A 23,237-nucleotide genomic window follows, 5' to 3' on the forward strand; every position below is an offset into this window, starting at 1 on the left:
ATGTTCAAGGTAGTTTATGCCGTTTATGTCAAAATAAATAAATAATAGATTATTTATGCCAAGCATGTTGATTTAAAAAAAAAAGTTATTTCAGATTATTTTAAATCAACTTATCAATAACCATCGTCATTAATTAGGTATTTTATATTTCGGGAAATATGTATATGCAGTAAACGCAAAAAAAAAAGTACACTAAAAGATAAAAAAAATCCAATTAACATAATTAACAAAATACTTTGATACTTCGTAGATCCATGAAGTACATATAGTGTTATGGCGTACTTACCGTAAATGGTGACTTTAAACCAATTCGTCCTGAAATATTATGAGCTGTGGGAGTTTTTTCAAGTTTCCAGGAAGAATTCAGCATTATGAGGCCATCATTGTTATACTGAAGAGGAAAAAAATTATATTTAAGATGAAAAATAATAAAATAAAGACAAATATTAAATTTAATTTTAACTACAACATACATAAAATAAATACAACAGCATCAAATAATTTAATTTGCGAACAACCTAGGACCAACAGAAAAAAAAACAGTTTTTTGTATACGGCAATAAATTTTTACAATTCACTTTCTAATGATCTAAAAAATATACAAAACATGTACGTACTAAAAAAAACCTAAATAAAACAGTTCTTACAGCCCGTGTGACGAGTGATATGTGATGTTATTTTATTGAATTTTTATTTAAACTATTGTGTTATCATATATAATATCCCCTCATACCAGCACTTTTGTTGATTGGGAATATTTCGTACAAATAAAATATGTAATAAAATGTAATATGTAAAGTTTAAAAACCTTGTATTTTGTCATAAATAAATAAATAAATTAAAAAAAAACCTTGAACCTCCTGATCTGGAGTCCGCGACACTAACGAAGGGACCACGACTTGTCTTAATTTAGCTACTATGTATGAGTTTAACATGAATTCTTGACTTAAAAATGTGTTCGTCATCCAAATATTTCATTGTTATCTGTGTAAGACAAACTGTACCATTAGACACACAAAGGGTTAGAACAAAAATTAACTAAAAGACATAGGTACCTCAAAACTAAGAAGAGTATCGGCACTTTTCCTCCAAACATGGTGATGTCTGGCGATAGCTGCTACTGTAGGGAGAGCTACAAGAGTTGAGTTCACGAGAGCGTTGATTTCACCAAATGCCTGTAAATGAAAAAAAAAACTCTCTGACATAAAATACGTTTATGATTCATATAATTAATTAAAGTAAAATCATACTTATAGATTACGCAAACAGAGTATAGTCTAAGCTTATAACCAAGTAAAAAAAGATAAGATATAAGAAAAGAAACAAAAACGCAAAAAATATCCAAGTTTTGCCAGTGTCAAGTATTTTGTCAAATTTAATCAAGTGGCAAAAATAACAGAAGGCTAATTTTATGGATATATATAAAGAAAACAGTTGAAGACAGGAAGTTAAGGATACTTAAAAAGGATGTGCATATAAAAAAGAAGTAAGAAAAAGAATGTTTGTATAAACCTGAAGGAAAGGGAGGAAATCTGTTATTTAGAAGACCAGTGCCTAGACAAATATGTAAAATTAAATCGTTGAAACTTTTAAGAGTTTTTAGTGTCAGAACCAAGTGTTGGAAAAAGTTAGCTTTTGAAAATGTTTGGTAAGCTAGGCTACAAACTGCAGATGCCTCCTAAGAGTCTAAATCTTGTTTACTATTTTTTGCAAGGCATCAGGTTATCTAGTTATTTGCGTCCATTGCTGTCTGCTTGCTACCAGCTTAAATCTGAACGACGAGTTGTGATCCTGACGCAAGAGAACGCTCAGAGTGAGCAACAAACAGCAAAGCCTGGTGACTGTTTCTGGTAGAGACAGATTTATGGTTGAGATTCTGTTTATCTAGAAGGCACTTATTTGGGAATCAAATGAATAATTAAGAGAAATCTCGTACAGCAAAAAATATTATTTATCACCAAACAGATGCTTAGTAATGAATATGATATAAAATTATTTAAGCCATGAAATACCTCATTGGTTTTCAGCATATAGTTTCCTTGGAGTCCAAATACAATTCTCTCTCGTTCCCAGGTCATGTTTCCACCAATGGATTGGAAGTTATCCACATATCGCCAACTGAAAATGAAAAAAAAAAAAAAAATCAATCAAACATCTCAATTCTTCAAGCAAACAAAGATGTATTTAAAATTATAATTTTACTAAAATTGTATTGTATCTATAATTTACAAAAATCATTATTTCCCTATTCAGATCTATCTTACACGGAATATAGCATAATATCTTGATCATTTTAATACAAGAAGGCAGCAAAGCTTAACAAGGGGAAATAATAATATTGCACGACGGGATGAATATGAGTTTTTGATTAGCGAACTGATAGACGATAAGCATTTTCTTAAATACCCGACGCATTATCCGTTCGAAATGTTTCAAAATCCACCCGAAGTGGCTTCGTAAATACCAAACGTGTCGAGTAGAGATACCTGACGCGTTATCCACCCCAGTAGTAACCGAAACAAACAAAACTATTTCATAAAATATTTGTGGTGTAGCTGAGATACTTCAGTGAAAATGAGAATATTTGTGTTGAGTGATGTTAGCAGATGTTACTCAGGGGCGATTTTGTGGCGTTACGAAATTGAACAGTGCTAATTTATAACAAGTGCGATTCTGAAAAATCCCAAGCGGGAGACGTATTTTCGAGTGATACAGAAGCATGTCAAATGGATAACACGTCGGGTATTTACGAATATCGTCGCTTTAGTTCGTTTTTGTCCAACATATCATTTTTAAAGTAATTGAATTAAGTGTGCAGGAGTTTTGATAAAGCGTTTATTTATAAAATTAAAATGATATATATATATATATATATATATATATTTAGTTTGAGGGCTTTTTCAACAAATTTTGACTTTAAAAATTCAATCTTTACAAAACTCAGCTCTTAAATTAATTGACAAATCAGCTAGAATTGATAAGAAAGAGGTATCCGAACTTTTTAAAAAGCAAGGGTGCCTGTCCGTAAATGCTATTCTATGGCTCAAATTTGTTACTAGATATCGATTTGATAGTAACTACCAGAAAAGGTATATACATACTTATAATACAAGGCTAGCACAACGTGAAGGCTTGTCAGTACCGAGGTTTGTAAATAAGTTTGGACAAAGAACACTTCATTATACAATGCCTAAAATTTTCAATAAGATTCCTAAGCAGATCTTTAAAGAAAATGTTGACAAAACTTTTAAGAAAAAAATAATTAAATCGCAAATATGTAACAAGGCTTTATATTGATTATTATTTTATGTTAACAGTCATCTATTTAATTTTTTGTAAGTGAATTTTGTGTAAAAAAATACGTATGCTTTTAGTTCTTCATAATGTTTAGATTAATTTTTAAATTTATATATTTTCTCTAACTTTTTTCTTTGTTAAGAAATAATAAGAAACCTGCTGGCAAGCCAGATTCGCGGTTAAGTGGGTTTCATTATTATTGTTTTTTTATTTTTTGTTCATGTTTACCTTCTTAAATAAAAAAAAAATACAAAAAAAGTTGTGGTAACTATTTATGCCGATTTCGAAAAAAATACTTTAAATACTTTAAATTTCTGCAGATTTGTGTTTTGGTCTGTTGGACAAAAATGAACTGAAGCGACGATATGCAGACGGGAAGTGGGGAAACAATAACAGCATAAAAGTGGATTGGAAATCTTTTAATTTTTAAACTTATTTTTTGATTTTGGAAATGTTTTTTAATACAATAAATTGAATATTTGCGTTGTAACTATTTTCAAGAAAATTAAAAAATATGTATGTGTCTTAAAATATGTAAACATAATTTTTATGATAATTAAAATGCAGAACTTACATGAAATTAAGGCTTGTATCTCTCCATCCAGGGAAAGGAGTGTCCATATCGGACAGGATGGCGTACACTGTTTCATGTTCCATTTCTGAGAAGATCTTAACTCTCCATATGATGTTATCATCCGGAGACCATCCTAGTTTTACAAGCCACTGACAAAGCCAATCTGAAAAAATATTTTTCATAAGAAAAAAAATTTAATTACAAAGAAAAAAATATTCGGGAAATCACAGATACGTTATCTAATATTGTAAAGCAAAAATCGGAATCATTCAATAATAAAGCGTAGGGTCAAACATTGAAACGTTGAATGCTGCGATTATTTGTAGAATACACAAGGGTAAGATGATCAGTCTTACGCTTCTTCTATCCAGTTAAGGGACTATATATTTCAAAAATGTTTTGAGTATGTCCAAATGCTTGCAGACAGTCTGCAAGCATTTGGACATACTCAACGAATTGTTTAATTAACTACCTGGTAAAAGAAGAAGTATACAAAATTGGAAAATTGTTTTCAGGCGTTGCCTAGTAGGTGAATTGGTTCAGCCGGATGAATCTCACCCGCATGATAAAGGTTTCAGTTCTTTTACCTCACAAATGGAATAGTTGAGGAAACGCGGATGTTCAAACATAGGCAGAATGGTGAATGTTACACAGTGTGTAAAGTGGCCACTTAAACCAGGTCATAAGCCCTGTAAATGCCTAGACTCCCATATTCCTTTCTCAAAAATGTTTTCCCTCTCTGTTGCAACAAATTTAACTTTGACTATATATTTATTTATCTAATAATATAAATGAGAACTATTTGAAATGTCAATGAAGTAAGGAACGCGGACTAAATTTTTGGGGTCATTTATTGTTTAAATTTGATTATTTGATGTCAAGATGACGAGGTAGATACAGATAGTATAGAAGTTAACCATATCGTTTCGATATGTACGAATGAAGATAGCGTTCATAATCGAGGCCTTCTTATTAAAACAAATATGTACCTTTGAATATAAAGTCGATCTCTCCATTGATAAGCCTTCCGGGGTAGAATACCAGGAATGAGCCTCCAAAGTTGAACATGGCTTTATTGAGAAGCTCTACAGCAACGCTGACTTTCTGGTTAGGGTCTCTGTTAGCATCCCAGTTGATATCGGCATTAAGTCTCTTCACATTTGGCCGGTTAATTTTAGAGTATGTTATGTGAATATCGCGTAATCTGGAAACAGAAATTAGTTTAAGTTTTATAAAGTAAACAGTCAACCATTAAAAAGGTCTTTCAAATAAATTTGTAGTAATACTAATCCACCAGTTAGACATCTCCAAACTCCAAATTTTGAGATACGAGAAAATAACTATTTACCTAAAATGCAATATTGTTAATTTGTGCCCGACCGATTGGGTATTTTGGCAACATATCTGTTTAATTAGAACGACATTTAGAAACCTTGAAATAATCCAAGTAATATCACCTCAATTTATTTCTGTAAAAGTTTATCGGCATTTTTTTCTGAGTCCTGTGTTGAGTTAGGACGAATAATATGTATTTAAAAAATGTACCAAAATAATAGTACTGTACACAAAACAAGAATAAGTTTGTTCAAATTTTTGTAGACAAGGACTGGATTCTACTTCCTAGGAAGCTGTAAATATTAACACATCACAACAGAGATGAAAAACATTGTAGACAAGGGAATGCAGAAGTTTATGCGTCTACAGGGCTTATGATCTATCACTGGCAGGTTTAAGTGGCCACTTTACACACTGTTTAATATTCACCATTATTTTTGAAACTCTTTTTGGAACAAAAATTTGAACAAACTCAAAGTTTTGTTGATGAATTCACCTGGTCTAAGAAGAAGTAAAGTTAAAAACATGTATGTGGCAGATATGTTAGCTCTTAAAAAGTAATCTTATTCGAGTTGGCTTTAAAGAAGTATGTATATTGTTTAGAAATGTCAATCATTAGTATATGTTTGAAGAATAATTAGATTAAAGTTTATATTAAGACATTCGTATATTATGCTTGTATTATTTTAGACTACATAAAAAAAAATATTAAAAAAAAAAAAAAGTATAAAAGTTGAAAAATATTTTCAGGCGTTGCCTGTATGTAGGTAAAATAATTAAATCAGATGAATCTCACCCATATCATTAAAGGTTTTAGCTCTTTAACTTTACAAACATCAACAAATGGAAGAGTCAAAGGAATAAAGCTGTTCAAATATAGCCAGAATGGTGAACATAACGCAGCTAGAATACAAATAATAACAACATAAATACGAAATGTAATAAATGGTAATTACTGGTCAAGGTGAATATCGGCTTGTATGCTGGAATCATTATAAAGATCTGCGGCCAAGCTGACACTATATGACTTCGAGACTATATCCAACTGCCCGTAGCAGGTTATATTCTTTTCCGAGTTTAAAACATACCGTCCTACAAGGCTGTAGTGGTCTGTATTCTGTTCTCCCTGAAAGTATACGAAAAAGAATTATCATTATTCCCAATAAATAAAGACACGAAAGGATAGAATGCTACACAACTCTGTCTTTGAACACAGACTTTGCTTCTTCTATATTCTCTCATAGATGTACATAGCACCTATTTGTTGAATTTAGTCATGTTATGTCTTTTTTAGTCTTTCTCGTTTTCTGTATCGATAAACATTCACATCGTAAATCATTTCACCAATTATTTTGCTGTCCATTCGCTCTATACCATATGATAAAAAATAAACGGAAATTTCTAATTTGAAATGCCCGCGTCCCACCAATCGGTATGATTTTTTGTAGCTACGTTGACAGTACTGTGTTTGACAATCTGTAAAAGTTTGACTTCGATCGGATGCTCAGTATTCTGTCAGCGTCTGTTTGAGTGAGTCGAAAAATTGCTGTGTGGCAATTTTTACAATGGATAAAAAATTGGCACAGCGAGTGTGTCTCAAATTTTGTGTTGCTAATGAAATTTTTTGTGCTGAATTATTGAAAATGTTGAATAAAGCCTTTAAAGAATCGTGTATGTCGAAAACACGGGCATAAGAATGAATATAAGAGGTTTAAAGACGTTTGTGAATGCTTAGATGATGATAAACACACTGGACGTCCAGCAACGTCAAGTACCAACTAAGTATTACTTTCTTAACCTTCAATTTTTATTAGTCTCGTGATATATTTTGGCCCTCATCTCAATCATCTGTTGGGTACATGAAAGTAGAGTGATCAGTCTTATTTTTTAGGTGCCAATCCAAAGACAATGAAATATTGCGGGGTAACATCGCCCTTAAAACAATATTTGCCTTCATGCCTGCCAGGTATCGAACCTGACACCTCAAGCACGGTAGACAATTATGCCAATTACTTTACTCTGAGGCAGGCATATCGCCACTTGATTTTTTTTCCAGGATTTTAACTGAGAGTAGCCATGGAATTAAAAATACTCATTCAGAGTTCTCTTTTTATTTCATTATTTATTCCGTCCCAAGAACAGACTTGGCAACTTCGGGTGATAATTATCATAAAATAGAGGCAATACGGTCGGCTTTTTTACAAGACATTCTTTGTTGGCAGTTCACGTCAGAGCTAAGATACGAAAACCTGACTTGGAAAGATCCACAGGAGCTGGCAGCTGACAGAAAGCCTTAAAGACTGTTCGAAAGAGTCGGAAGAGCAGATATAGAAAATAAAATAAGCAAAAAACGAATATAATAAATACCTTGATATTGAAATTAAGTTGTCTGTTGTCTTGAGTATATTTGGCATCTAGTGCCACTTCAGTGAATGTGGAGCTGGATATAACAGCTTTAAGCCTTCTAGACGCTATGAGAGATGTGCTCTTTTCTTGGTAAACTGCCATAACATTTGCGTCAGTGCCAGTAAACCAAACGCCTTGCAAAAATATCTGAAAGATCACAATTTAATATTGTAAACATAAAAAAAAATTAAAAGGAAAATGTGGTGTTTGTCGCCAAAGCGTGACGGTCGTCAAAAATGTTGAGTGTATCTTGTAGAAACTTTTGTAATTTCTAGGCCTGTATTGCAAATGTCATCATCATTATTTCTTTATTAACAACCAGTGGTTCATAGGGCACTGGGTTGGTAGTCCAACTGCATCTTATCTTTATCTGTTTTGTTACTTGAAAGGTCAAATTTTATAGAGTTCATTCATCATAACTTGAGAGAGTGCAGAGCAAATTTCTCTAGATTTAGTGGGTAATTTAAATAATAACATGCTACTGAATACAATAAAAAACTCGGTTCTGTAGCATTGTATGTAAAAAAAATAATACTTACATCAAATTCGTTTGTCTTTTTTTCGTGTAGTTTTAGATTTATGACCATTGGTGTGAGAGCAGGAAGGGTGGCATTGAGACCGGCGTCTATATACAACACTGCTCCCGGCGGGGCATACAACCTACCGGCAACATTAATCAACCCCCCTACACTTGTTCCCTTATCGTACATTACAGTACTGTTCATAGTAGAAAGGGATCCATCCTGAAACAGAAAAAAAATTAGAGCAGCTAGGAAATTTTCGGATTTGGCTTAAAATGTTGACAGAAAATGGTCGAAATCTTGGAAGCAAATAAAAATTTTACAACACGTCGTCATAATTTTAACCGTTGATGATCAAAAGAGAATAATTTAATTGTTGTTCATTAGATAAGTGCCTAGATATAACTGAGTGTTATTAAATATTTCTTTTTGTGTCTACCGGTTTCGAGACGTGAAAACTTCACAATAAAAATTTCTCGAAATTCGCAAATCACCTAATGAATTTTAATCATGACTTTATTAAAAATACAGGAGTTAAAATCTTTCATACAAATAATAAAGGGTTAAAAGTAATGTTCCTTTGATCAATTATCAAACAACCTTTCAATACTTTACGAATCATTTATTTATCTCTCTCTGAATCAATTATACGATACGCCATAACTTCCTGGGGGTTATCAAGTGAAACTAATATTAATTTTATTCAAACCTTGCAAAATTCTATGATCAAATTGCTACTACATAAAGATGTATACCGCCAGAGACACAATATTTCAATATCATTAATGTATAAATCTGTAAATAAATTATCTGTTAGGGCTCTACTTTGGTACAAATTAATTTGTCAGCATGCGTCGCACTCCGAGTATAAACTCAAGTTGGTACATGATTACAACACCAGGTTTACTAGTATGGAAGGGCTAGCTGTTCCTAGATACTGCAATAAATATGGCAAAAGGACACTGCAATACAGTATACCTAAAATATTTAATATGTTACCAAACAATATTAAAAATACTGAGTTAAATACAGGAGTTCGACGTTTGCTCAAATTATGGTTATTAGAAAAAAGTTTTTTGTATTAGTGATAGTTTTTAATTTTTCAAAATGTAATCTGTAATTGTTTTTCAAGTAAAATTATTGTTAATGTAGGCTAAGTGTAAATAATTAATGTAATTTATAAGAACCTGCTGACGAGTTGTATGTATGCAACTCAGCAGGACTTTAATTTAAGAATTTTTGGTAAATATTTTTGAAAAAAAAAAAAATATAGCCTGTTACCCGATGTTCCATTGTTATTGTCACCCTAAATCTATTAAACTCACGCTCCTTCCTTTTTTAAAACTATTTCTCAAACAACATAAAATATTTTCATAATCTAATCAGTGCATGTTTGCCCTAATCAGTGCATGTTTACCCTAATCAGTGCATGCGCTTATTCTAATGCATGTCATGATGTTTTTTTTTTGTGCAACAACTATGGTAAAGGTGTATAATGGGTTTTGCATGTTGGTTTGATTAGTGTCCTGACGAAGAGACGGGTACGTCTCGAAACCGGTAGATATAGAAAAGTCGGTAAGTGGTTACATACAAATATTATATACAAATATGAAGTAAAATGTTTGACCACAAAGTTAATGCTTTAAATATTAATAATATTTTATCAGCCTACATATTTATTTGTTATACCTACCGTAAACCGCTTGAATTTTAATTTTATACCTGTCATGTAAAAGCCCTCTGGGCATATTTGGATAATAAATCAATATGAATTCCATATCAGATCTTTTATTCATGTTATTAATAAAGAGTACAAACCTGTTCGAATTTGAATACAATATCCAGGTATGGTTTTAATATTTTTAAATGGTGGTTCATCCTAAAGCCATTGAAGGTTCTGTGTCGAGAGAAGGCGTAGTGCAGTTTTGTGTTATTTCCCATTTGTTCTCTAGAAGAACTGAAATTGGTGCTACTTTCTACGTGGTGCTCTGTTCCCTAAAAACATTACAAAAGATTTTAGTTTACCATACTTGCTTCATCTATGCACCATTGGGAGCGGATAGTTATATGTTGATTATAAATAAACTGAAAGGATTATTTTCTAAAAGCAAAGAATTTCTAACGTTCCTGAGACTTTCTGGAAACTCTGTGAATACATTCAAGTCAAAGTAGATTGTTTTAGGTACCAGGCAGTCTCACTATATGCAGTCTTAAATCGTCTGATTTATTTAATGTTTATGTAACAAATATACAGTAAATTTATTGTGTATGCAGATAGTTTGTATGTTTTAGTCATTTGATGTAGAATTTGATAATGTAAGCGAGTCACATATTATTAAAAAATAAATAAAAGTAGAATAATATAATAAAATAACATCTCTTCATAGTAAAGTGTTATTTTTTTTATATTCATAGTAAAGTGTTAATTTTTTTTATATTTATATTTCTTTTGTTAATCTCTGTTTTTAATTTTTGTATAAAAATGTAAGATTCAATATGTTCATGTACTTGTCCATGTAATTTTCTCAGACTGAACGGTTACACAGTGTGTAAAGTGGCCACTTAAACCAGCCAATGACAGGTCATAAGCCCTGTAAATGCCTAGACTTCCATATTCCCTTCTCAAAAATGTTTTCCCTCTTTGTTGAAATAAATTTAAATAATTAAAACCAATTAAGTGGGACTAAACTGAACCGTATTTATAATAAAAACATGACAGAAAAATTAAAGTGAATGTGTTACTTACCATGTACTTCGTGGCAGTGAAAAAATTCAGATGAGGATATGATGAAAAGTCAAGACCCAATTCTCCGTAGAAATCCAATCTTTCTCCCATCTCTCTATTGCTTATTAGGGCGTCAATTTTTATAGATTCGCGCTTTTCATCCAAGAACTGATAGTCTAATCGAAGTTTCGCTCCCTAAAATGACAAAAAAGCTATTTTATTTCATGAGAAACACCCTCTCAAAGCGACCTTTCAAGTGAAATCGAAGCATAACTAAATGTAGATATATATTCATAGTTGATTCAAATTATATTATCAAAAAACTCATTGCAATATAATATAGAATATTACAAGAGCAAATTCAGTTACTGTTCAAGTTCTTGTAGATAGGAGTTAGGGCCAAAAAAGCTCCTGAGGTCACTGCGAGCTGGGTAGATCTATTGTGGCGTGTAACCATGAATTAATTCTCGCCATTCAAGCCTAGGTCTTTGAAGAGCAGGGCTACTGAATGAAAAGTGAGTGCTTTTATATCCATGGCTTAATATCTTTCTCCAAGCAGGACATCAGGTAGGGGTAGAGTCCTCTCACATCTTCAGGTTTAACCAATAGTACACCGAAGAAATAGCATCTTTTGTAATATAAAGCACCACATTCATATAACATGTGTAAAGGCGTTTCATTATTTGAACTGCAGAACCTACATCTAGAAGTTTTAACGAGATTAATTCTATCAAAGTGTTTATATTATTTGCAGTACCCAGTAAGGGTGGAAATGATAAATCTTCACTTGGTTTCGGCATAGTTTTATTAGGTTGAAAGCAAACCTTTGCAAATGCCCTTTCAGTAGTTCCTTCGCATGGTGCTGATCGAGTGAGCAAACACAGTGCTCCGTAATGGTTGTTTAAATACAACGCAGTTGTAAAACAAATGTGATATTTGGTACTGAAAATATTTATTTACTGATGGATCAATCGTTCCTTAATCAACCTCAATTCCAGCATGCAGCAGAGTGATTTCAGATTGTATGAACTTGCCAAACATAATCGTCCATAAAAAACACGTACAAAGATGATTTTTAAATAAAACATCTATGTGAATAATAATTTAATAGTAATTAATAATTTTAATGTAATAAATAAATCATTAAACACAGATTTATTTGCAAATAATCTTAATGACGTACGGCGTTTGCTTTCGAAATAATTCGTAGTATTTTTTCTTTTCTTTTGAATTTACATTTAATTACTATTCATTTTATGTTCGAGAATCTTTTTTAACTTACTGTGATGCTACTTGTGAAAACCTGTTATTGGCTTATTTGTTATTTGTTTTGTTATATATAAGATAATTATAGCTGTTGGTGATCCAAATAAATAAATAAATAGTGTGTATCAATCAGCTAAATAAACGCCAGCAAATATTGTATGACAAACAATAAAAAATGCAAAAAACTAGTTGCTGAAACGATTGAAAAAAAAATCCAATATATTAATTTAACTGCCATTTTAGGGTAAAATAAATAAAAATTAAACTAATATCAATAGACTGTACAACTGGTGCCAGAAAAATGAACTTTACTTAAATGTCGACAAGTGTTGTGTAATATCATTTAGAAGAAGTAAAAAACCTATATTATTCGATTCTAACATCAATAATATTAATCTGGAAAGAGTTACACAAAAAAGGATTTGGAGATAGTTTTTAATGAAAAATTATCGTTTATTCCTCACATTGATACTGTCACTAATAAGGCGATAAAACATCTCGGATATTTGCAGCGAACTGTAAAGGATTTTAATTCTATCACTACCCTCAAAGTACTATTTACTGCCTTAGTTAGAAGTAATTTAGAATTCAATTCAACAATTTGGTCACCTTATTACAATGTTCATATTTTAAAGAAAGAGTACAACGCAAATTCCTTAGATTCATCAATTACAATCTTAATAAATATACCCACTGAAAATATTGATTACGACAATTTATTATGTACACTTAATATGTCGACTCTTTGTAAAAGCAGAATTATAAATTAAGATTTATTAAATTTATATTAAATAGCAAATGGCGTATTGAACGTTCCGGAATCAACTAGTGTTATCAGCATAAAAGTACCTGTTCGAAATATTCGGCAGCTAAAGTTATTTTTTTAATCTCCTGGCAATCATAATTATTATTACAATTTACCAATACCTAGACTACACCGGCCAGCGGCTAGGTAACGAGTATGTATATATATGTATATACATATACATGCATGTATGTACACCGCAAGACAAAAAAAATTACGAGTTTACCTGCTACCGCGCCCCTTGACTTTACTGAACCCTTTTTCTAAGAAATCCTTTATCGATACCTCTTTCTTTTGTTTAATAAATTAAGGACACTATGTGTCACCTTTCTACAATATTTACATTTTAAAATGTCTCAACAGTCTTGTTTTACCCGCGTTTGAGTGAACATAACACAACAATCATGGAAAGTGCAAAGCAAATGTCGATTGCGATAAAATCCAAAATAATCACATTGTCGCAAGAAAACATATCTAATTGTGAAATATCTCGTCGAGTTGGGTATTCAGAAGGTGCAGTGAGGTTTTTATTAAAAAAAATCCAAGAAACTGGATCCATAGAACGGAAAAAAGGAAGCGGACGGGGGCGCGTGACATCTGCCCGAGATGATCGCTTAACAAAAAAAATTGTTATGCGCGATCGATTTTTTACGGCACCTGAAATACACGCAAAGGTGCAGTCTACCAGCACATCAACATTTTCAGTAAAAACAGTGTCCAGGCGGCTGTTGGAGCATGGTTTCCAAGCACGGAGTCCCGCAAAGAAAGCATTACTCACGGACAAAATGAAGAAGGCTAGACTGGATTGGGCGAAAGAGCACCAGAATTGGACCTTGGAGGATTGGCAAAATGTTGTTTTCTCTAATGAATCAAAATTCAACCTTTTTGGTCCAGACGGCAGAAAGATAGTTCGACGAAAACGTGGGGAAAGATATCATCCGTCGTGCGTCACTCGAACCGTTAAACATTCACCCTACGTGATGATTTGGGGGTGCATGACAGCATACGGTTTAGGACCTCTAAATTTTGTACAGGGTACGATGAATGCCATTCAGTACAAAAAAGTGTTAAAAAAACATATTATTCCAACAATCGAGGACATTACGCAGTATACCGCGGACCCAATTTTTCAGGACGATTCTGCGCCGTGCCATAGAGCCCGCACTGTGAGTACAAATATATATATTTTTAAATGCATTTTGTGACCACATGATAAATAATTTATTGTTTTTTTATAGATCAATGAATTCAAGGAGAAAATTGGCTTAAAATCGTTGACGTGGCCCGGGAATAGCCCTGATTTGAACCCGATAGAAAATTTATGGGCGATTATGAAAAAAAAAGTCGGGAAAAAAAAATCAAAAAACATTGAGGAATTAAAAAAAAACTTAATTCAAGTTTGGGAAGAAGAAATAACATCAGAAATTTTAGATTCGCTTTACGCTTCTCTAAATAATAGAATTTTACATGTTATAAAAAATAAAGGTGAATTCACTAAGTACTAAATATTTTTAAATGTTATAAATATGTTTAAATGTAAAATACTTTAATTTAAAATAAAGCGATAAGAACCTACTTCTTAAATATGAATTAAAAAATAACATGTCTTTTATTATTCCATCACAAACACTCGACAATAAATGAACCGTTATGGGTCTCTAAGGTTCGGGTAATCTGATACCTGATATATAATGGCAATTTCTAAGTACAATTCATGAGTAAGATTTTTTATTTTAACCTTGAAATAACGAGTAGTCATCACATATGTCAAACAATATAAAAAAAACTAATTAAATATCAAGAATAATTCATTATATGTCAATTTTAGTTTTTTTTGAGAACTCGTAAATTTATTTGTCTTGCGGTGTATATGTGTATGTATGCAAAGTATGTTTTTATAAGTAAATATATTAAATATCTTTCTCTATACCCATAAACCTATGTTGGTACATTTCCTTATTCTTACTTATTATTGTATCTTTTTGTTTCACTGCTGCACTTGAATATATTTCTAATAAATGTAAAAGCCCGTAGGGCGTGTAAATTTATAAATAAATAAATACCTTGCTCGGGCCATTCCATGTCAGGTATCCAATCAATCTACTTGCCAGACGTTTTGTTTGAAATTCCAGAGAAACGTCGCATTGTGATACTCCTTTCTTTTGAGCCATTCGCAATGTACCTGGGAAAACATAATGGTATTTTTAAAAATAGTTTTACCCACATGTCCTTATTATAAACCCTTTTCTGTTAACTAGCACAAAAAGAAGTTGTGATAGAGAAAATAACCCGATTAATAATTTTAAACGAATGAAATCACATAAAAATTTGGTATGGAGAAGCAAGCAATAGTGTTTAATTACTAATCACACACTTTTTATATTTAATATTAAAAGTACCCATAGATTGGGAGATTGATAAAAACTAACTTTTTTTCTTCTCCATCATTCTTTTATAAGCACCTAATAGTGCATGTCTGTGTTTGTGCGGATGAAGAATACAGTTCTGTGTGAGAAACAGAACAAGAATATGGAAATATCACCTACTACGAAAAACGATAAAATATATTAAATGGATTTGGAAAAAATTGTTGTATTTTCAAAATCAATATGGATATTGTGGAAAAATGTTTTCATACATGACTTTAAAAAACGCGACATGTTTGGCCTTGATAATTGTGACGTCAAGATTCGTGACGATGTTCGATTTAAATTTAAAGGGTTCAAAACAAAGTTCAAAATTTACACGAATCGTGACGTATTAGGGGCGTGGCCCATTGCATTGCAAATGGACTGTTTTTGTGGAACTCCAAATTTTAAATTAAAAAATATTGTTTATTCTACTAATAAATAATTACTCGATAGTATATCATATACCCTTATTTATTTAAAATTGTTAAAAGAAAGGTGATATATTCTAGATGAATGTTTTTAATTCGATCCTGAAAAACGAAATCGAGTGGAAAAACCTCCGCCTCGTCGTGCGTTTGTCTACCATTCTTGAGATCCCGGGTTCAAATCCCGGAAACGTTGACATTTAACATATTTGAGCCTTTTTAAATAATAAATAATTATAATGATTATGATTATTATTAGGATTTAAATGCATGGCTTGTCTATTTGTAGCATTCACGGAGGAGGATAAAAAACGTGTTTTAAGTGGGTAACTCACAAATGATGATTTTGAAGTTACCTGGTTGTAGTAACCACCTTATGATATCAAGCCTTGTATTCTATGTAGACTCATGTGACATAATAGTCTCACCTGGATTAATGTAATAACCCGTAAGGGTTGGTAAATCATTTTCTAGCTATTTGATCGTTCCTTACCTCCCAATTCAGTGATTCTTTCTCCATTAACAGCCACGTAAAGGCGCGGAATTAATATATAGCCGTTCTTCTGGTTTTGTTTGGAGAGTGACATGACAGCGTCAAAGTGCTTCTGGCCATCGATGTCCAGCATACACTCCATGTGCTTGGTGTCCGGGTAGTTCTTATAGGAAGCCAGGGCCTTGAGGTAGTGGTTTGAGGAGTGGTAGGCCAGGACTGCGGATCCCGTGTTGGGGAAGGAACTGATGCTGGCGTTGAACATGCGTTTGGTCTAGAATTATTATAAGAATTAATTATCAATTTTTCATTACCATGTTTATTTTGTTTTCATTCAATTCTATTAACTTTCTTAGCTCTCCCTTCTCGGTGCTTTTTTTATTTTTTATTTTTTTTTATTTTTATTTTTTCTTTTATTCAGGAAACATACAGTACAGTTACAAAGTTTAATATTTTACACATTTAGACTTAATTCTAATGGACCAGTGAAGTTTCCATATTAAAAAGCAATTATATGTAAGGTTAATTATGAAAGTATAAAAAAGAGAAGGAAAAAGAAAACATAAATGAAAGTTGTTTAAAAATTAAAATTTAAGTGAAAAAAATATATTTTAAGGTTTGTAGTTTGTAGTGAGTATTTACAAATGGAAATAATATTAAAAATGAAGAAAATTTGTAAGAGTAATTAAAAATTAAGAATGGAAATAAAGAATGAAAAACATGCTCAGATGTAAAAATTAAATAAAATAGTAATGTAGCTAGTACACATTGCATCTAATAATGTGAATATCTCCATGAATATTTCAAATTATGGGTTAAAATTTTCGGCACTCCTCTATACATTTTCGTATCGGTTAAAATATTTTTTAATTAAATAATTAATGCTTATAGGGAACAGAAAAAGCATTTTATCAAAAATTCTAGATAAATCACCAATACAATAGAAAGTTTACCAATGTGTCACATGTTGCGAAGTACGTAGTAAAATAGTAACCTTATATATCGTCTGACTGACTTGCAAAACTCCAATCTCCAAAAAGAAAAATTTTACAGGAGGGTAAAAAAACAGTTTATTTTTTTGAAATCACCCTTCTGTAAATTTTTTTTTTTGGAGATTGGAGTTTTGCAAGTTAGTCGGACGATATAATTGTCTCACTCTCGATAAACAGGTATATTCTGGAGCGAGAGAAACAATTTCACGCGTCACACACACGAACTAGTAGCTCTCCGGATTTTGTAAGTGGCGGTTCTTTCCCCCGCGCTGCGAGTATAAACTTATGTTTTTTTAAAATGTTTTTTGCAATTATATTGAACATGTTGTCACTTTTGACATCAACTATAAATAATTGAAGGACTGCCCATGAATATTAAAATTTTCCTATTCAAAATGTCTCAGTTTTTGCATGTGTAATGACTACAGAGCACCGTAACGCGCGGATGTTTTTGAAACCGTAAGGAAAAGGTTAACACAGCATAAGACCTAATATTATATTAATGGTAAATGGTATCAGATCATATGATGTTTTCTTATGTACCAGAATAGTTAAATGATTTATTATTTTATGTTTTGGAATTCAAACATTAACAAGTACTTAGGTACCTACTTGAATTCAATATTTGAATATCTATTATTTTTAGATTTGGAATTCAATCATAAACAAGTACCTACTTACCAATGAAAAGTTACAACATCTTTTTTACGTTTATCCAAACGGTTTTACTAAAGGTTTTTTTAGTAAAGTTTTGTAAGTATACTCAATTATGTTTTAGCTTAAGAGGAAACGTGGTCCGACTTTTCTTCATACAAACGGATTCACGTATTTTCTCTCAGAATTATGGCATTAGAGAAATGTTTTTTTTTTAACAACAAAAACAAACAACAAACCATCACGCCGTTTCCCTGTAAGGGTAGGGAGAGAGAATATAACGCCACATCACTCTATCTTTGCATTCAGGTCTCGCTTCCTCTACATTTATAGATCTTCTCATGCACGCGCACCAATTATTCCAACTTTTTCCATATCCATCAAGTATTTGTAGGATTTGGTCATGCCATGTCTTTCTCGGTCTTCCTCTATTTCTGCATCCATGAACATTCGCATTGTTAATATTTTTAGCCGTTCTTTCGTTGTCCGTTCAATCTACATGTTCAAACCAACGCAGAACTTCTTTCTTGATTTTGTTGTTAATGCTTATCTTAGCCTTACGTTATGTACGGATCTCAAAATTTGTGCATCTATCGTAAATATTTTTATGACACATTCACACGAGAAATCGTATTTCGATAGCATTCGATTTTGTTCATTTAATCTAGATACGAGTATAACATCTAATCCAGCAATAGCAAAGCATTGTCGGCTTCAGCTCGTATTAAATAAAATACAAGAATCTTACCTTGGATCCTGGTGTGTCGAATTCGAACCCTACAACTGATGCAGTTTTGTTGGATTCCAGACTGTAGAGGAAAGAGTACACATTTGCACTTGGGTCTACTTTTTCAAGAGATAGCAAATAATTGGCTGGTCCAGCCATAAGGAAGTATGGAGCGTCATTCACGGCAGTTAGGTTAGGAAACTAAAAAGAAGAGACACAATATTAATTCAGGTAATTATTAGTAGTCCAATCGCAGCAAATAAGCGAACACGAAGGCAAGATGATCTGTCTCATGCTTCTTATGCCAGTCCGGAGGCTATAAAAGACTATATCGTGGTATACTGGCAAAAAATGTTAACTCAAAAATGTGCTGATTTGACTTAATTATGCAGTTTTGTAAAGTTTTTAACGCTCTACAAACTGGCAAAATATACTAAGTCATATTAAATTTCATATATATTTCATATCAACTTCAGGGTGCCTGGAAGAATGACTGGACAGTTGCCACCGTTTTGTAGCAACAATTTACGGACAGTGTATACTTGTAATGCCGTATTAAATAGACTTCATGAATTCGGCAATAGTTATTCCCACGTATCTGATATATTTAGTGTAGGGTATTGTTGCTATAGAACAAACCTTTTAAACTTTTTCAAAGATGGTGAATGGTAATTATATTTGTTTATTCATGCTTTTCATAATATTCACAGTTTTTTGTTCACTTTGCCCAGCTGTATGAAACAGTACTTATGATTTTCTTGTTGTATTACTATAGAATGTTTTATTATTTAAACTTTCTACTGAATATGCTGTATAATTTTTAGGTTAATTTTTTAAATATAAATCTTGTATGATTTTTAGGTTTTATTTTTTTAATAAATCTTGAGTATAAGTAAATTTATGTTTAAAAAAAAAAAAAATTGAAGCCAAAAAATATTAGTATTATAAATGTTTGTAAAAGGCAGATTTGCAGTTTATGTTAATAAAATAAAATAAATAAATATCTGTAGTTTTAAAAATAAATTTAAGGTTAAGTCGTATACCCGGTATTTTATTCAGGCTAAAAGATTTCAATAACAAAATATTTACTTAGTATAAAATTAAGAAACGGAAAAAAAAACTTGTTCTTAAATGAGCACTTAACATCTTACTATATTAAAATAAGATATAAAAGAGTGAAATTGGAACAAAACTTAAATGAATGTTATAAAATATTTGTATATAACCACTTACAGACTTTTCTACGTCTAATGGTTTCGAGATGTACCCGTCTTTTCGCCAGGATACCAATTAAACTAACATGCAAACCGACATTCGAAGAGACGGGTACGTCTCGAAACCGGTAGACATAGAAAAGTCGGTAGGTGGTTATTTATAAATATTTAATAACATTTATTAAAATGTTTGACCACAAAGTTAATGCTTTAAATATTAAACTTAAATGCTTGATTTCTCAAAACAGGGATTTGAGAGTTTATTTATTTATTTTAAACAAACCAACAGTCTACAATGATATAGTAACATTGAAAAAATAAATGAAAATCTTCCACAACTGTTTTATCGTTAGTTGATTCATATGAACTAGGGACGTCGTTGAAAGTAGTTGGTTTTTTGGTAGATTTTCAAGAAACCTTGCAGTATAATTTAACGCTCTGATTTTTACCGCGCGTAAGAAAACATTTTTTTTGGCTGAAGATCCTTATTGCGCCTGTCAGGAGATGGTAAATTAAATGAGTTCATGCTAACGCATTTGGATGATAGTCTCAATCGTATGTGCGATTGAGACCTTGGCCTAAAGATGGTGCCAAATTTGGAACGCTTTTGTTCTATGCAACAGAGCGAAGTGGCATTTCTATAAGCGGGTAGCGAATTATTACTCTGAGGAATGGACTAAAGGGTGGGTTAATTACGAATTTCGAAATAAAAGGGGTCTAAAAGATTGCCTTTTGGATTGATTGGAATGCAAAAAATATTTGATACTACTTTTGGCCCTCATTCAGAGTTTGAAGTTTTCGAAAAAGTTAATTTTTTTCGCCAAACCGGCTGTCATTTCGTATTTAAGTAAGAATCAGTCCAATTAAATGTTATACTGTGCATTAAAACCTCATTAAATAAGCATCTAATGGAGTAAATTGCACTTTGTTTAATTTATTTATTTATTTATTAACAGACATTGTCCATGTATACAATTTATAGGGTTTTAATATTACAATAAAATAATAGTTAAAAACATTTAAAAAAAAGAAAAAAGGCATTGACAAACATAAAAGACACCAAGACAAGATCTAGACTATTTATTTGGTGTTTGTTTAAATCGCTGTTTTGTAATAAATGGGTAGCATTGTTTTAATGAGCCAATGTTTTCGTCAATATTAGCCAGGTGCTCAACGATATCAGTTTCGCGGAGTGTAAACTTTTTCGATTTCGGTAGTTTTAAAACGCGTTCGAGTTTATAATGTGATTAGGTAATAACTTTACTAACAAAAAAATAATTGTATCAATACAGGTAATTAACAAAATATTCAGACAGTTATAAACTTCAAACCTCGGCTGAGGGATGGATAGTAGTATGGATTTAAAAAAAAAAGATTTTTACGTTCAATGTGATCCAAAAACATTTTTATTTGATTTTTTATACGTATTTTCTTTAATTTTAAGATAGAATAAATAAAATAATTAGTTTGAGACCCCCGAAACATTATATATACAAACAATCATACTTGCTACCTAGATGATTCATGCTCATTCGGTTGTATATAGGAAATAAGTACTACTGACTTTGCAACAATAACCGATGAACCGGGGATTCAGTCTGTTTGTATAATATACTCATATATATGTATTTATTTTTATATTTTTGCTGAATTTTTGTGCCTAACAATGTGTGCCTATGTAAGCTTTACAAACCTAAAATGCATCTCTTTTTTACTACTTTTCTTCTATACTTCACCCTTTTACTATCAATCTTTTATTATTTATTTTACTATACATTACTTTTACTGAGTTTAACCATAACAATTAACAATGTTTTCTTTATTTTATATAACTTCGTATTTAACTTTAATTTTGTACAAATTGGCAACGGCCGTTAGTTATAGTTATAATAATAAATAAATAAATAAAAACGCAACATTTTCTTCTATTTTGATGTCTAAAAGAATAAAAAAACTTCATGCATCATCGGCCCACTCTAATGAACATACTTTATTATCATTATTTTCGTTTCGAAAATAAGGTCTTTCGAAAACAATCGTTTCGTAAGTTGGTAATAAATTTTGTCACAGAACTTCACGAGTATTGCATTCATTTTAATGTTGGTAATGCCACAGGCCACAGATAGAAATATAAGGAGAGTTGTCTATGCATATTATTTTAAGCCCCCCCCCCCCCCAGTTCCAGGCACTGACAGATGGATGTGAAAACGGATTGCATCTTACATCTCGAATTTCTTTTATTATTTTAAGGTTTTCAACCTCTTCTAAATATTAATTTATATGTTAATGATAAATTGAATTATCAATTTATCATGAAAATTATAAGTCACAACAAGTATCGTTAGATAAGTGACAGGACACCGTAAATGTAAACAAACGACACATAGAAAAATGAAGTTATCTACAATACTCTATAAAATCCATATTGATGAAAAAAAAATCCGATGACGTCACAAAACATTCGGAGACGTCGTACTTGATGACGTCACGAATTGTTTGTTTTTGGCACCATTCAAATTACTAGAATTTAATCCTTTATATCTCCATTATTAATTAACAGATTTTAATAAGAATAGTACCGATCGGCTTGTGAGTTTTGAGATTAATTTATGAGCTAATAAAAAAAATCTATGATAATTGTCCATTACTGCATTTTGTGGTTACCTAACGTATTGTATGGGACTCGTCGCACATTATTCATTCAGTGTGTATGAGTTAAATTTTAAAATAAAATGCTTTTTTTTCAGAATACGGTTTTGAAATTTAATATATCTTTAAAAAATACAATTTTTAACATTTCTTGATTTAACTTTTAACAAAAAGGTTTCAAACTTTTTACCAAGCTCTTTCTTGTACCATTTTTAATATAATTACAAGTTTTAAACAAACAAAAAAAAAATACTTACGCACCCACACACACGCACAATATAAAAAAAGACCACTGCCCTTCCTCATAATGTAATGAGTTACGATAGCGCTGTATCAAGTATTTTTTTTTTTTTGAAAGGTTATTTTTCGATAAAATATTTTACCTTCTCTACTTTACTTTACGTTGTGCGTCGTAGAAAATAAAATTAGCAAAAAAATTACCCCTCTTATTCCAATCTTGATGGTGCTCAGGGCACTGCATTAGTGCTATTAAAAACACTAAAATAGAACTTACTTCATAAGTTGCACACATCTTGATGCCGACGGCCAAGTCAAGAGCTCTCCAGCTACAAGTAGAAGCTTCCACTTTGTTCTTGTTGATACCAACTTGTTTTCTCTCTTTACTGCCGTGCAAGATTATAAGTTCAGATCTACAAATAAACAGAGATATGCAAATTAATGTGAGTAAAATACACATTAAATTATTATGAAAATAAAACTTTGTTATCGATGTTACAAAATTTTAT

At 31.5% G+C, this 23,237-nt stretch overlaps 1 protein-coding gene across 1 annotated transcript in view; it reads right to left on the reverse strand.

Moving 5' to 3' along the window:
• The window catches only part of LOC148281989 (uncharacterized), a 108,109-nt gene that overhangs the window by 67,559 nt on the left and 17,313 nt on the right, over window positions 1-23,237 (reverse strand). The window contains exons 11-24 of the mRNA XM_088225804.1: window positions 23,006-23,141; window positions 18,650-18,829; window positions 16,259-16,529; window positions 14,993-15,111; window positions 10,880-11,053; window positions 9,952-10,128; window positions 8,152-8,355; window positions 7,574-7,759; window positions 6,163-6,332; window positions 4,861-5,075; window positions 3,872-4,034; window positions 2,013-2,118; window positions 1,056-1,175; window positions 287-391 (exon numbers count right to left, since the gene is read on the reverse strand). Coding sequence (XP_088081930.1) covers window positions 287-391; window positions 1,056-1,175; window positions 2,013-2,118; window positions 3,872-4,034; window positions 4,861-5,075; window positions 6,163-6,332; window positions 7,574-7,759; window positions 8,152-8,355; window positions 9,952-10,128; window positions 10,880-11,053; window positions 14,993-15,111; window positions 16,259-16,529; window positions 18,650-18,829; window positions 23,006-23,141 — 2,326 coding nt within the window. The remainder of the gene's footprint in view (window positions 1-286; window positions 392-1,055; window positions 1,176-2,012; window positions 2,119-3,871; window positions 4,035-4,860; window positions 5,076-6,162; window positions 6,333-7,573; window positions 7,760-8,151; window positions 8,356-9,951; window positions 10,129-10,879; window positions 11,054-14,992; window positions 15,112-16,258; window positions 16,530-18,649; window positions 18,830-23,005; window positions 23,142-23,237) is intronic.

This window comes from Micrasema longulum, unplaced genomic scaffold, assembly GCF_059751315.1.
Source record: "Micrasema longulum isolate JH-2025_06_02 unplaced genomic scaffold, ASM5975131v1 h1tg000387l, whole genome shotgun sequence".
In the NCBI taxonomy this organism is placed as follows: domain Eukaryota; kingdom Metazoa; phylum Arthropoda; class Insecta; order Trichoptera; family Brachycentridae; genus Micrasema; species Micrasema longulum.